We start from the raw sequence: 12,483 nt of genomic DNA, 5'->3' as shown, positions 1-12,483 counted from the left end.
TGAGCTGTTGTCAGCAGGAGAGAAAAATAACTTTTTGTAGTGGTAATGAAAATGGCCCATTTCCAGCACTTGACAAGGAGATATAAGGAAATGCAAGGGTTGGAGGGGGGGAGAGATAAGCATGGAGAAATAGTTTTACTTTGTGTAATGGTCCATCCACTCCCACTACAAACTAATGTCTAGTTAAATGCTAGAATATTTCTGGTGAAGACTCTTCACTAACGTGTTTGCCCTACCCGTGTCTCTCTCCTTTTGCAGGGATCTACATCCTGATTGCTGTTGGTGCAGTGATGATGTTTGTGGGGTTCCTGGGATGCTATGGTGCTATCCAGGAGTCCCAGTGCCTTCTGGGAACGGTAAGAGACACAAATGCTTGAATACTACATGGTATCAGGCATCTCTTAACAGATCTAAAATTTTGTTTGCGGGAAGTAGTGGGAGTCATTTAAAACTCGACTGAATGGAGTACTGGAGAGCGGCATGTAGGGGAAGAACGTTGCATTGGCCACTGGATAAGACTAGCTCTCTCACATCTTTAACAGTCTATGATGATGATGGGAGCTAATCTTTCGGACACTGACTAAAACAGGGGGTCTCAAAGTCCCGGCCCACTGGCCATTTGCAGCCTAAGAACCTCCCCACTGCGGCCCGCGGAGGAGAGACACATTCAGACACGCTGCCGGCAATGTCCCGTTCTCCTCAACCCCTCCCCACCCCCCCCGAAGCGCCTGTTAGTTGGGGGAGAGGGACAGAGATACCCTCAACTAGTCACTGAGCAGAGTCAGCCATGGAGGCAGCATCATTAGTTGCCAGGCCATAGAGGCAGCGTCACTTTTTTCCAGAATGAATATAAACAAGTCAAAATACCGAATGCAACTATCTGATGAACACCTTGCTGCAATCCTGAAGGTTTCAGCTGTCTGTCATTGAAGTCAAACATCAACAAACTGACAGAACTGAAGCATTGCCAGGTGTCTGGCAAACACTAAAAACTCTCTGACTGGCGAAGAATTGTATAAAGTTGTATGACAGTTTATTATTTCTAAGAAATTCAAAATAAAAAAGACAATGTAAACATTTTCTTTTCTGAACACCATGTTCAGTGACATTGGCCCACTAGGGGAGGATTTGAAGACTGGCACTGGCCCTAAGGTAAATTGAGTTTGAGACCACTGGACTAAAGGTATAAATAGCTTCAGTGTTCTCGGAGGATGAGTGTAGTCTCCCTGGGTACTGCTGTTTTTCTAACACCCCCTGCCCTTTTGGAAGTGAGATTCTTTGTGAGTATCAGAAGAGGAGCAGTCTCCCTTGCTTTCCAGCCAGCTCTGGAGTTTGCAGTTTTGGACTATCAGAAAGTTTGCTGCTAATGAACATCACCAGCCTCTTACTGATTCCTGGTCTCAGGAAGGGGGCAGGAGCCACCAGTAGAATGGGAGGGGTGTAGGAAGCAGGACACACAGAGATTCATTCTAGAAGTCACAGGGGAATGAGGCCAGCTTGGGACGCTCTGCATTTATTTGTCCCACTCTGGACACAGTGCCTTCAAGCAGCCACAGAGACCTCCCTTTTCTTTCTTACCTAATGTCCCCTACAAACCACCCAAACCCTGGAAATCAGTTTCTGCCTCAAGTGGATAATCCAGTTCCTTAAGAGTTAACTGGCTGTACTGTGGCCCTGAGTAGGTGTTTGGCTAAAGCTTCCTACAGCACCACAGTGAGGCCTTCGTGGTAAATGCTGGGAAATTTGTTATTCAAGCAAGCAAGTATTATCAGTGTAATCCAACAGTTAGGGCTCTGGGCAGGTTCTGTTCTATTAACATTTGCACAAACTCCAAGCCCACACAATGCTGTTGTCCCCATTTACCTTGACCTCCACCATATCGCTTTCTGTCTATTAACCATGGAATTCCAGCAGGGACTACTCAGCACCTAAAACTGGGCTAGGTGCTTTAGATATGTGGTAAACAGTTGCCAGTTCCTCAGTTTATACGGTCCAGTATGTATCTATCAACAGGGGAACCTGCATAATGGAGCCCTGGTAAACCAAACCATTGGAGAGTGGAGATGATTGTGTTGCTAGTAAAGAGAGGGAATCTTAGCCAACCTTAGTGTTCGGCGTGGGAAGTAAGTTTGGATTAATCATATGTCCAGCTTCCTGTGTTTTCAAAATAGACTATTCTATGATATTTCCAGCTCATTCTTGTGACATTTTGGTACTTTCAGAATCCAGAACTACAGAGCCATAAAAATTTGAAAAATAAGAGGTGAATGAGGGAACTATCGATTTCTGAACTTTCTTTGACTCTTGTAAGTTTTGGTCTGAGCTTTGGGTGGAAGTTTGTCTGCAATGAATCCCAGTGCTGTAAAGAGTTCTGGCTGGAGAAGTTCCAGTGCTCCAGTGTGTTCATGGACTGCCTGGAATTAGAACACATTGCAATGGTACATCCTCTCTATTCTGGCAAAGAAATCTATCCTTATGAGCCAGCTTCCTGCTGCCATCTCTGTGTGTATGTCCTTAAAGAAAACACAGCACCTCAAAAGCCTCTACTTGGGGGGAGCTTATTTGTTTAAAATTAGTCCTAGGCTGGGTTGTAATCTTAGACTAGACTCCAGTCTGTTTGGCTTTCCAAGGGAAAATGTTTCACAGCCCTCTCCAGTTAGGGCATAGAGCACCCCATTGGGACTTGGAGCCAGGAATAGAACTCAGGTTTCCCACCAACAGCCTGATGTGTGATCTTAGGCTAGTCATTTCTGTTCCTCGTGCCTGAGTTTCCCATCTGTAAAAGGGTGATAATGATCCTGATCTCCTTTGTAGAATGTTTTGAGCTCTCCTGATGAAAAGTGCTATCTAAGAGCTAGATATAATTACTAATAACAATCGAAGGTGAGAGGAACCAAGTGGCAAATATGGCCGGGGTTGTCTGAGTGAGATCCTGAGCACCTTGGGAATACCAGGTTATAGACTTTGTCAGCAAGTTCTTGTAAAACCAAGGAACTACAGTAATTGAATACCCTGCCTCCCTTTGAAGTCTGGAAGGAGATTTAATGGGCAGATGACAGAATATGAGAGAGACCTCATAGTGAAACTGACTGCTACTGCTGAAATTAGCAGTACTGACTACATCCCTCCCTCCCACTTTTGCTTGCCAAGGGACTGCTGAAGGCACCTTGTGAATGACACCTGATAAGCAGTGGTTACATGAGGAAACTGATGCTACTGTGCACTAAGGCAAAGTGTTTTAATCCACCAGGTATTTATTTCCCCTCTATGACTTCGCTCCCCATGTTGCCAAGGATAATGGGTGTTCACGAGAAAATGTTCATCACACAGGAGTAATACAAGGCAGTCAGTGGCATTTAAATTGTCCACAAAAGCCAGACTGGAGACAGAGGCGCTAAAGACTAGGAACCACGGAAGTGATCTATTGAGAATATGTTTTAATGCCACAGATGCTATTCTCGCTATGTGGCTGGTAGGAGGAAGGTTTCCTTCCCCTAGCACACCTTGAAAGTTCTGTGCTGCTGCCATGTCCACGGATGTAACTTTGGGGAGCGTAGGAAGATGCATAAGGAAATGACTATTTGAATGGAGATTCAAGAAGAGAATAACACAAAGAGAAGGTGTTGGTACTAAATAGGCACACCATATGCATTGTGAGCTTTGCTTCTAGAGATGCTGGATAGCTTTTTGGATGGCAAGAAATAAAGCACTCCTTGTTTTGCAGTCATGTGACCTTCAAAAGATTTCAGGGGCTCCTATTAATGGAAGGGCAAGCTTTCTAGCTGGACCCTAGGAATGTGGCTTTTGCTATAAGGGAAAATGTAGTAAGGATCTCAGTTCTGGAGAAGGATAAGGAATAGACTGTGTGAATTCCATGTTACTGGGGAGCACTTTAAGTCAAGGCACTGAGCCTTGATAGCATGTGCCTGAATGGAGCTTTCTTGCTCATGTTTTCAGTATGAGGAGTCTAAATTCTGCTCCTGTTTGCATTAGGCTCTGTGTGAAATCTGGCCTGGGTTCTGTGTGGGAGGAAGCTCCTGTGGAAGAACCAAGTGCGTGGTCAGGAATCTGGAGGGGGTATCTCAGAACATTACCTTTTATATAGGAAGAGTTTCATAACTGACTTGCAAAAATGATTAAAAGTGCAGCTTTCCAAAGACATGTAAATAAACCTCTTTCTCTCACCAGAGGATACCAACTGCAAGAGTGAAACCTAATGTCCAGTCTGGGAATTACAGCAGCCTTGCCCTAACTGTTTGGATTAAGTTACAATTGAAACCGCAGTCACTGGCTACAAATGCCTAAAGTTTTCTCTTGTAAAGAGCGCCACTTCTACTTCATGTAATCCCTTTCGTTTTATATGTTGGAGTCTAGGCTCTGACATTCCAGATCAGAGGCCACAAAAACCGAATAATTTTGTTACAAGTACAGTTTAAAAACTCCTTTTTCCTGACTGCCTAGGATCATTGTGCATGTGTGCGAGTGAGTGAAACTTAGAAAGAAATCCTAATTCCAATAATATGGTGCTCCCTTTTATGATGTCTTCTTTCATCTGCATATCCACCTCTTCCCTTTCAGCTTTCAAGAAGTTGACTTCCAGACAACTAGGACATCAGCCTTTCCCAGCAGAGAGTTGGTCTAGGGAATGGTGTAGCAGGACTGGCTGTGGGAATGCTCAGAGGACTCTCCACCCCATGCTATCCCCACAGGAATGGAGTAGGAACACTTAGATGGCACTTGACTTGGACCAGTGTGATTTAGCTTCTCTTTCTTCTTTCATTAGTCTCCCAAAGCCAGAATAGAAAATTAACCCTCAAGTCCTCCTGGGAACCCAAAGTTCTGTCCCTCGTGGTGGTGGAACAGGAGTTCCCAGGGAGACGTTATGCTCAAAAGGGTTAATACTATCTTTGGATGCATAAACAGAGGAATCTTGAGTCAGGGTAGATGGGTTTTTATGTTTGTGTTTGGCACTGGTGCAACCGCTGCTGGAATATTGTGTCCAGTTCTGTTGTCAACAATTGAAGAAGGGTGTTGCTAAATTGGAGAGAGTTCAGAGAAGAGCCACGAGAATGATTAAAGGATTAGAAAACCTGCCTTATAGATTGAGCTCCTGGAGCCTATCGCTATTTATCTTAACAAAGAGCAGGTTAAAGGGGACTTGATTACCATCTCTAAATACCTGCATGGGAAACAAATCTTTGATAATGGGCTCTTTAGTCAGATACAGAAAGGTACACCATGATTCAATGGCTGGAACTTGAAGTGAGACGAAATTCAGACTGGAAATAAGGCATACGTTTACTCAGGGTCAGGGTGGATTCTCCAGCATGGGCAATTTTTAAATCAAGGCTCGACGTCTCTCTAAAAGACATGTTCTAGGAATTATTTTGGGGAAGTTCTACGGGCTGTGTTGTGCAGGTCAGACTAGATGATCACAGTGGGTTCCTTCTGGCCTTAGAATCTATTAATCTTGTAGAGGGAGATCCTGGCTTGGCAGAAGGGGAGTATTCGGGTTAAGTGCTAATAGGGTGAGGCTGTGAAAACCATGTGTGTTTATATTTATGCAAAAAACTGCAGTAGCTTTGCAGGGCTGCAGCTGCCAAGAGAACCCTCCATAAATCACAGCCTGACGCACTGCTGCTCCTCAGCGGTTGGTACATGCTGTTATCCCCACACTGACAAAGCTAGAATGACTTGTGTCAAAGCAGGAAGCTCGCACAGTGTGCCCTGTAAGCCCAGGAAGATTCTTTTTTCCATAGATCCCCCCTTCTCTCTTGTTCTGATTGATGGACAGGTCTCTGATAATCTGTCCCCAACGTAGGCCAGCCTGAATTGTTCCCAGAGTGGAATTGCTCAAGGGTCTCTCCCGGTACCATGCATGTAGAATGTTTTTGCCACAGAATCCTTGAGCCATTGAAGCCATGTTGCTATCCCCATCAGTTGAACCATATTTTTTCCCTGCTGGGACAATTCTGCCTCATTCTTCATCCAGTAGAACTGTGAGCTGCCCTCTCCAAAGCCCTTTTCTCTGCCCTGTAGTCAAGCCTCTTAATGTCCCTCTCCTAATCTGTCTTCACAGTTCTTCACTTGCCTGGTGATCCTGTTTGCTTGTGAAGTGGCAGCTGGAATCTGGGGATTCGTCAATAAAGACCTGGTAAGAAAAATATCCCTTAAACCTTTGTTCCTATGCGATCATGCGGTTGTGTAAGAGTCTGCTATGGTTCTATCCCAGCTGGTGGAAAGTTGGTCTTGTGCTTGAGGCATCAGACTCAGGGGATGTGGGTTCCTGGTTCTACCACAGATTCACTCTGTGTATGTGTCCAGAGAGAGAGAGAAAGATATACCTTTTTCATAGAACTGGAAGGAACCCCAAAAGGTCATTGAGTCCTGCCCCCTGCCTTCACTAGCAGGGCCAAGTACTGATTTTGCCCAGATCCCTAAGTGGCCCCCTCAAGGATTGAACTCACAACCCTGGGTTTAGCAGGCCAATGCTCAAACCATTGAGTTATCCCTCCCCCCTTGAGGGATAAGTCGTCTTGGGTAAGTCACTTAACCTTTCTGTGCCTCACTCCCCCCATCCCAATGTACAGTGCCTAGAAGAATGGAGCCCTAATCTCAGCTTGGTTCTCTAGGTGCTACTGCAATACAAATAACACTAGTGGACCCTTGCATAGAGTTCTGGAGTGTAATGTGGGTGTGCATAGATATATTCTTGGGGCGGGGGGGGGGGGGGCAGATAGAGGAAACCTGGCTGCATAGCACGAAGGGAATCTCTGGACTCTCACAGCACCAAACCCCGCTGGGTACTCTTGCTCAGGGACCAAGTTACATTGTAAGAAGGGATCTCTTGCAAATTACTGTTCCTCAAAAGTGCAGTGTACATGCTGTGAATTTTCATCATGCCAGGAGCAGATTGCTACTGCCTTAGATTCCATGCATGCACAAGATGCAGAGACCGTATACAGGCCAGACACTGTGTACTGGTCACTCACACGTGAGGTGGAAATGATGGACCTACTCCCTGCCAAGCCTATGTGGACTTTTCAGCCTGAAATCTCAGTATTCAATATCTAACCCTTGAAGCCTCAGGATGAGTATATGTGTTCTGAGGAGCCTGAAATGAAGGACATGACCTGAGTACCAGAGGGATAGTCGTGTTAGTCTGGATCTGTAAAAAGCGACAGAGTCCTGTGGCACCTTATAGATTAACAGACATATTGGAGCATAAGCTCTTGTGGATGAATACCCACTTTGTCAAACGCACGTGACCTGAGTAAACTCCCTCCTTTCGCCACCGCACAGAAGTACCACTTCCCTTTCTGCTCTCTTCCCCTGTCTCTCCTTGCAGACATACACAGCAGCTGCCTTGTGCTGATACCCACCTACCAGGCACCAATTCACTTCTCTGCATAATGTCACCTGGGTCTCCATGTTGATTCCTTCCTGTCTTCAGCCCTGCACTGCAATATGCCCTGTCTTCGGGATTGAGATATGCTGGAGGGAAGGTGTCTCATCAGGGACTAGTGTTCCCTAAAGAGGGGTAGTAGGATTGGGCTGGCTGCACCTTTTGAGTCCGGACCTGCCCCCACCTTTCTTCTGGCACAGCACTCTTCAGAAACTGGTGGAGCATGCACGCATGCTCCAAGGATGGACTGTCTCTGCATGATAACTTTGGCAATCCTGCAGTGGAGCGGGAATTGTATATTAATATTCTGGTCACTTCACCATTCGTTGGTTCAAGAAGAGAAAGGATTTACTGTGCTTGGAGAAACAGTCAGCATCGGGTGGGGTGGGGGTGAGAGTTGGAAAGTCAATTGCTTTATTAAGAAGTTTAATGAAACTACACAAGCAGGTGGTTGTCAGTTCCATTTCAGATCCATTTGAGAGACCTCACTCACATGGCTGTGGATGGAAAGATTCAACCAGTGATTCATAGGAGAGAAGCATTACTTCATTAGAAAAAAACTGTGGCTAAGGATATGAACCCTTTCAGGATGGTTGTGGGCTATGTAAATGTTACTTTGTCTGGGTATTGTTGGTGAGAGGCCAAGAGGTGACAAGAAGAATAAAATCCAGTTAGGAATTTGCTATTGATTTTTATGTGAAAGATGCTCCAATACCAAGGGGATGGGCGGCAGTATAAAACCCTAAAACAAGGATTTGCCAACCTGATGAGAGCAGTGGTGTCTGCAACTTGTGATATAATTTAATATTTGAATATGAATGGAGGTAATTCAGGTTCTTGCTGATCACACTTTTTGTGTCTGCTCTCCTTGCGCTCAGAGGTGTAGTGGCTGGGGATCTTGACTAATAATGCTGACAGTCTGTTTCTCCCCTCCTCCCCTTCCTCCCATCCACCCGGCTGATGCACCTCCTAACTAACATGGGGGGAGCTGGGGCTGGCGGGGGTGTCTGATCAAAGGAGAGGCTACTCTCTGTAAACCTCTCTGCTGAATGGCTCTGACTAAAGGTCACTTGCATTAACTAGTGCCAGTGGCATTGGAGCACATTGGAGCACTGAACCATGCTCAGTGAGAGGAAATATTATTAGCAGCATTTGTTCACCAGTCAAGTCCAGATGGTGCTGAATAAATGGAATTGCTGCATTTTGCCTCATCTTACAGCCCTTAATGACATCACCCTGGGGAAGATCTGGTAATAAAACCAGCATCCCATGCCTACTTCATTATGACATCAGAGGCACTCCTTGATTTCTGATTTGGCTGAGATGGCTTAGATTGCCATGGGGGGAGGGGAGCGTTAATTTTCCCCTGACTCTGTTAGTGAATGACTTGGCCTGATGATGTCACACTCAAATCCAATACACTCGGCGGAAGGGAGGGGGCAAAAGGGCAACTAATAAAATCAAATCTGGGGTTTCTGTGATTTGGTCACCCCTTTCAGCGCTGTAAGGGCTGGGCTGCTGCAGATTGAGTTTAAGAACTCTGTCCCCTCTTGTTTCTGCTGTCTAACTTTTTCCCTCTGCTCCTCTTCCTGTTCAGGAAAAACTGCTTTTCTTGCAAGGGGGGATATTTTGTTTAAAGTGAGTTTTGGCACTTGTGAAAGGCACCAGGCTAACCTCCCTGGATCCTGAGGTCTTCTATTAATGTACAGTGCAGGCAACAGCTGTGCAAGTGTCCCCATGTACCTCTGGCACTGCATATCATTGCTTTGCACTGTTGATTGCTGCCACGTTCTTCCTCAGAGGTGGCTGCACTTTAGTGGGCAAATGGGTGATTTATACAATATGGTGGAAGTTTTTCAAAGCCCCCTAGCAAATTTGGGCACCCACTGCCTATTAGCTATAACGTCCATACCCCTTAGGCAGCTTTGAAAACATCAGTCTGTGTATACACAGTGGCGAATTAGCCACTGGGCCAATGGAGCGCATGCCCAAGGGCCCCAGCCCAGTCCGCCCACCTAGTGTTTTTGCTGGGGAGCAGGGAAAGCCCCCATGTCCCGACCCCACTTCCTGGCAGGATCACTAGGCGGGGAGGGAGTGGACTGCAGATGGAAGAAGTGGGGAGGGGCCCCTCCAATTGCTCTGGCCCAGGGACCCACAAAACTGTAATCCGACTCTGGTATAGAGAGAGCATTTGTAGAATACTTGGCTATCATTGACTGAAAGGCAGTATGTAATGAATGCTTATACTTTTTGCCCTTCAAGCATTCAGTAGCTTGAAGTACTTTGAGCTCTGTGAGACTGAAGGGAAGTGGTCCCTGCCACTTACCTCTATAAACAAACGTAGTCGGCCTAAATAAATCTGCTTGCTTTCTCTTCAGAGACCAGAGTGTAACTGCCCACAGTTAAGCTGCCACACAGTTCTTCTAAACAAGCATATTTTATTCTTAAGGTAAAAGCACTGCAGCAAAAATATTAAAAGCAATAAAAAAGTATCTACATGCATGCTAATAAGCTTACCAGAGATCATCCCCTCCAGCGTGGTCTCTGGCAGGACTAATCCTTTAAAATACCTCCCCTGCTTTGTGATTTCAAGTTCATCAGACTCTTTGCTCAGAATGAGAGCACTCATGGAAGTGTCCATCCTTTTATATGGTTTGGAGGTCTTTGAACTGGAGTATTCAGGAGCAGGTATTCAAACAATAGGTATCTCTACTCAAGGGGTAGCTTCAAAAGAGTGGATTCAGAGTGGGTCATTTGCATTTCTCTCACCCCCGAGTGTTTCCTAGGAAATCCACTTTACGTATATTGTCCTAGAAAGTCCTTTGAAGTTCCTGATATCTCCTAGAGATTGCATTAATCTTGTCTTCCTGCTAGAAGTAATTCTTCTGCTCCACTCTGTGCTCATTAGGCCTCAACTGGAGTATTGTGTGCAGTTCTGGGTGCCACATTTCAGGAAGGATGTGGACAAATTGGAGAGAGTCTAGAGAAGAGTGACAAAAATGATTAAACGTCTAGAAAACATGACCTTTGAGGGAACTGAAAAAATTGGGTTTGTTTAGTCTGAAAAAGAGAAGACAGAGAGGACATAACAGTTTTCAAGTACATAAAAGGTTGTTACAAGGAAGACAGAGAAAAATTGTTTTTCTTAACCTCTGAGGATAGGATGAGAAGCAATGGGCTTAAATTGCAACTAGGGAGGTTTAGGTTGGACATTAGAAAAACTTCCTAATTGTCAGTGTGGTTAAGCACTGGAATAAATTGCCTAGGGAGGTTGTGGAATCCCCATCATTGGCAATGTTTAAGAGCAGGTTAGACAAACACCAGTCAGGGATGGTCTAGATGATACTTAGTCCTGCCATGAGTGCAGGGGACTCTTGAGGTCCCTTCCAGTCCTATGATTCTAAAGAAGTTTCCATACAATCCCCCACATTAATATAATGAACCCCAAGTATACTTGAATTAAGTTTGTTAGCTCAGTAAGGTTTATCCAGGATATTATAGGATATTGCCATAATTGTCACAAATTCAGCCCAACTCTTCTTACTCATCTGGGAATGACACTGACAGTGACTTGTGATTAGCTGGGCTGCCTGGCATCTGTACCACTTTGTCGCTGCCTTGCACGGCAGTTGGAAGGATCTGTTTAGATTTATTGTCTGTGGCTTTAAGAGGGATTTTCTTGCTCTCCCTCTTTAGGTTGCCAAAGATGTGAAGCAGTTCTACGACCAAGCATTGCAACAAGCGTTGCAACAAGACCTGTCAGATTCTGATGCAACTAATGCAAAAACTGTGGTGAAGACCTTCCACGAAACGGTAAGGTGCCTGGGATAGCTATGGGGGCTCTCCATAGGGCATAAAATAATTTACCCAGTCACGGTACTACCTCCAAATAAACGGTCCCCAGGTATCCCCAGGAGATACGCACCTTGGAGTAATCTGACCAACCCATGTGTGATGAGCCCTCCTTCGGTTTGTAAGGCTACAGAAGTGGCCAGATATAAACATTGTTGTGCATAAACTGCTCCACTTGCAAAGGACGAGGCAGTGAGATTGAACAGCTGGTGCCTTGGACTCAGTGTAGCAAAGGCATTAACATGATCAGGAGCTGGGTATCAAGGCTTTCTCAGCACAGGGTCTTTGCTGTGAAGGTCCGAGTTAGCTCAAGCCTAGCTATTATCAGAGCTTGGTGCAAAAACCCCCTCTTTTCAGAAGGCTTGTCAGATAACAGAAATGAGGAGCTGAAGGAATGATGACAGGGAGATGCCAGGTCTGAGTATTTAAACCAAGGGATGGCAAGAACAGGGCCCACTGGAAACTAAATTACATCCTGATCTTAATAATAATTTGCCCTGGATGCTTAGGCATGTTGTATAGCTACCTGAGATAGATAGGATGATGGACGTGCCCACATAGTATTCTGTCTAACATGGAGCCCATTAAGTCAGGTCCGAGTTTAAATAAAAGCCCTTTTGTTTACCCTGAAACTATTCCATGCCTCCATTAAATAGAATCCAATGGAAGAGGAGCTCAGCTCAGATTAATTCGTCCAACATTTCCTCTAGCTAGAGCTTCTGGGATCTCCAGGGGCCAGGAATACACATCTGGTAGGATTATCCTGCACTACATAGAAATCAGAACTTGAATTTGGAGGTTTGCTACTCTCCGTACGAGCCAAGCTGATAGCTGTGACCTGGAAATGCAGCCTGCTAACCCTGTGTTCTCTCCACATATAGCTGGATTGCTGCGGTGCAAACACCATGATGGCCATAGGCGCCTCGTTCGTCAAGAATGATCTCTGTCCAAAGGAAAAAACTTTGTTGGAAACTCTTGCCCAGGTAGGGATGGCTGCTGTTTCTACTGTACAGTGTTGGGCGAGGGAGCAAGTCCATGGAGCCCTACTACAATCTTGACACACCCTGGAAACTTGCCCTTGCCCTGGTAGGGAAACAGGGATTGCTCAGTCCCAGTTCTTGAATTGGAGTTGACTTCCCCATCACCCTACCACGAGAAGAGAAAGAAAGCAATGCATCAGATTAAACAACCTGTCTTCTGTCTTAATGTCCATTCAGGAGCCAGTC

At 45.4% G+C, this 12,483-nt stretch overlaps 1 protein-coding gene across 1 annotated transcript in view; it reads left to right on the top strand.

Moving 5' to 3' along the window:
- CD81 (CD81 molecule) overlaps positions 1-12,483 on the top strand; it is a 71,806-nt gene that overhangs the window by 55,226 nt on the left and 4,097 nt on the right. Inside the window, exons 3-6 of the mRNA XM_030560574.1 lie at positions 259-356; positions 6,080-6,154; positions 11,102-11,218; positions 12,139-12,240. Of these exons, the coding sequence (XP_030416434.1) occupies positions 259-356; positions 6,080-6,154; positions 11,102-11,218; positions 12,139-12,240 (392 nt within the window). The remainder of the gene's footprint in view (positions 1-258; positions 357-6,079; positions 6,155-11,101; positions 11,219-12,138; positions 12,241-12,483) is intronic.

Source organism: Gopherus evgoodei, chromosome 4, assembly GCF_007399415.2.
Source record: "Gopherus evgoodei ecotype Sinaloan lineage chromosome 4, rGopEvg1_v1.p, whole genome shotgun sequence".
Classification (NCBI taxonomy): domain Eukaryota; kingdom Metazoa; phylum Chordata; order Testudines; family Testudinidae; genus Gopherus; species Gopherus evgoodei.
This window is presented reverse-complemented; position numbering and strand designations above follow the sequence as displayed.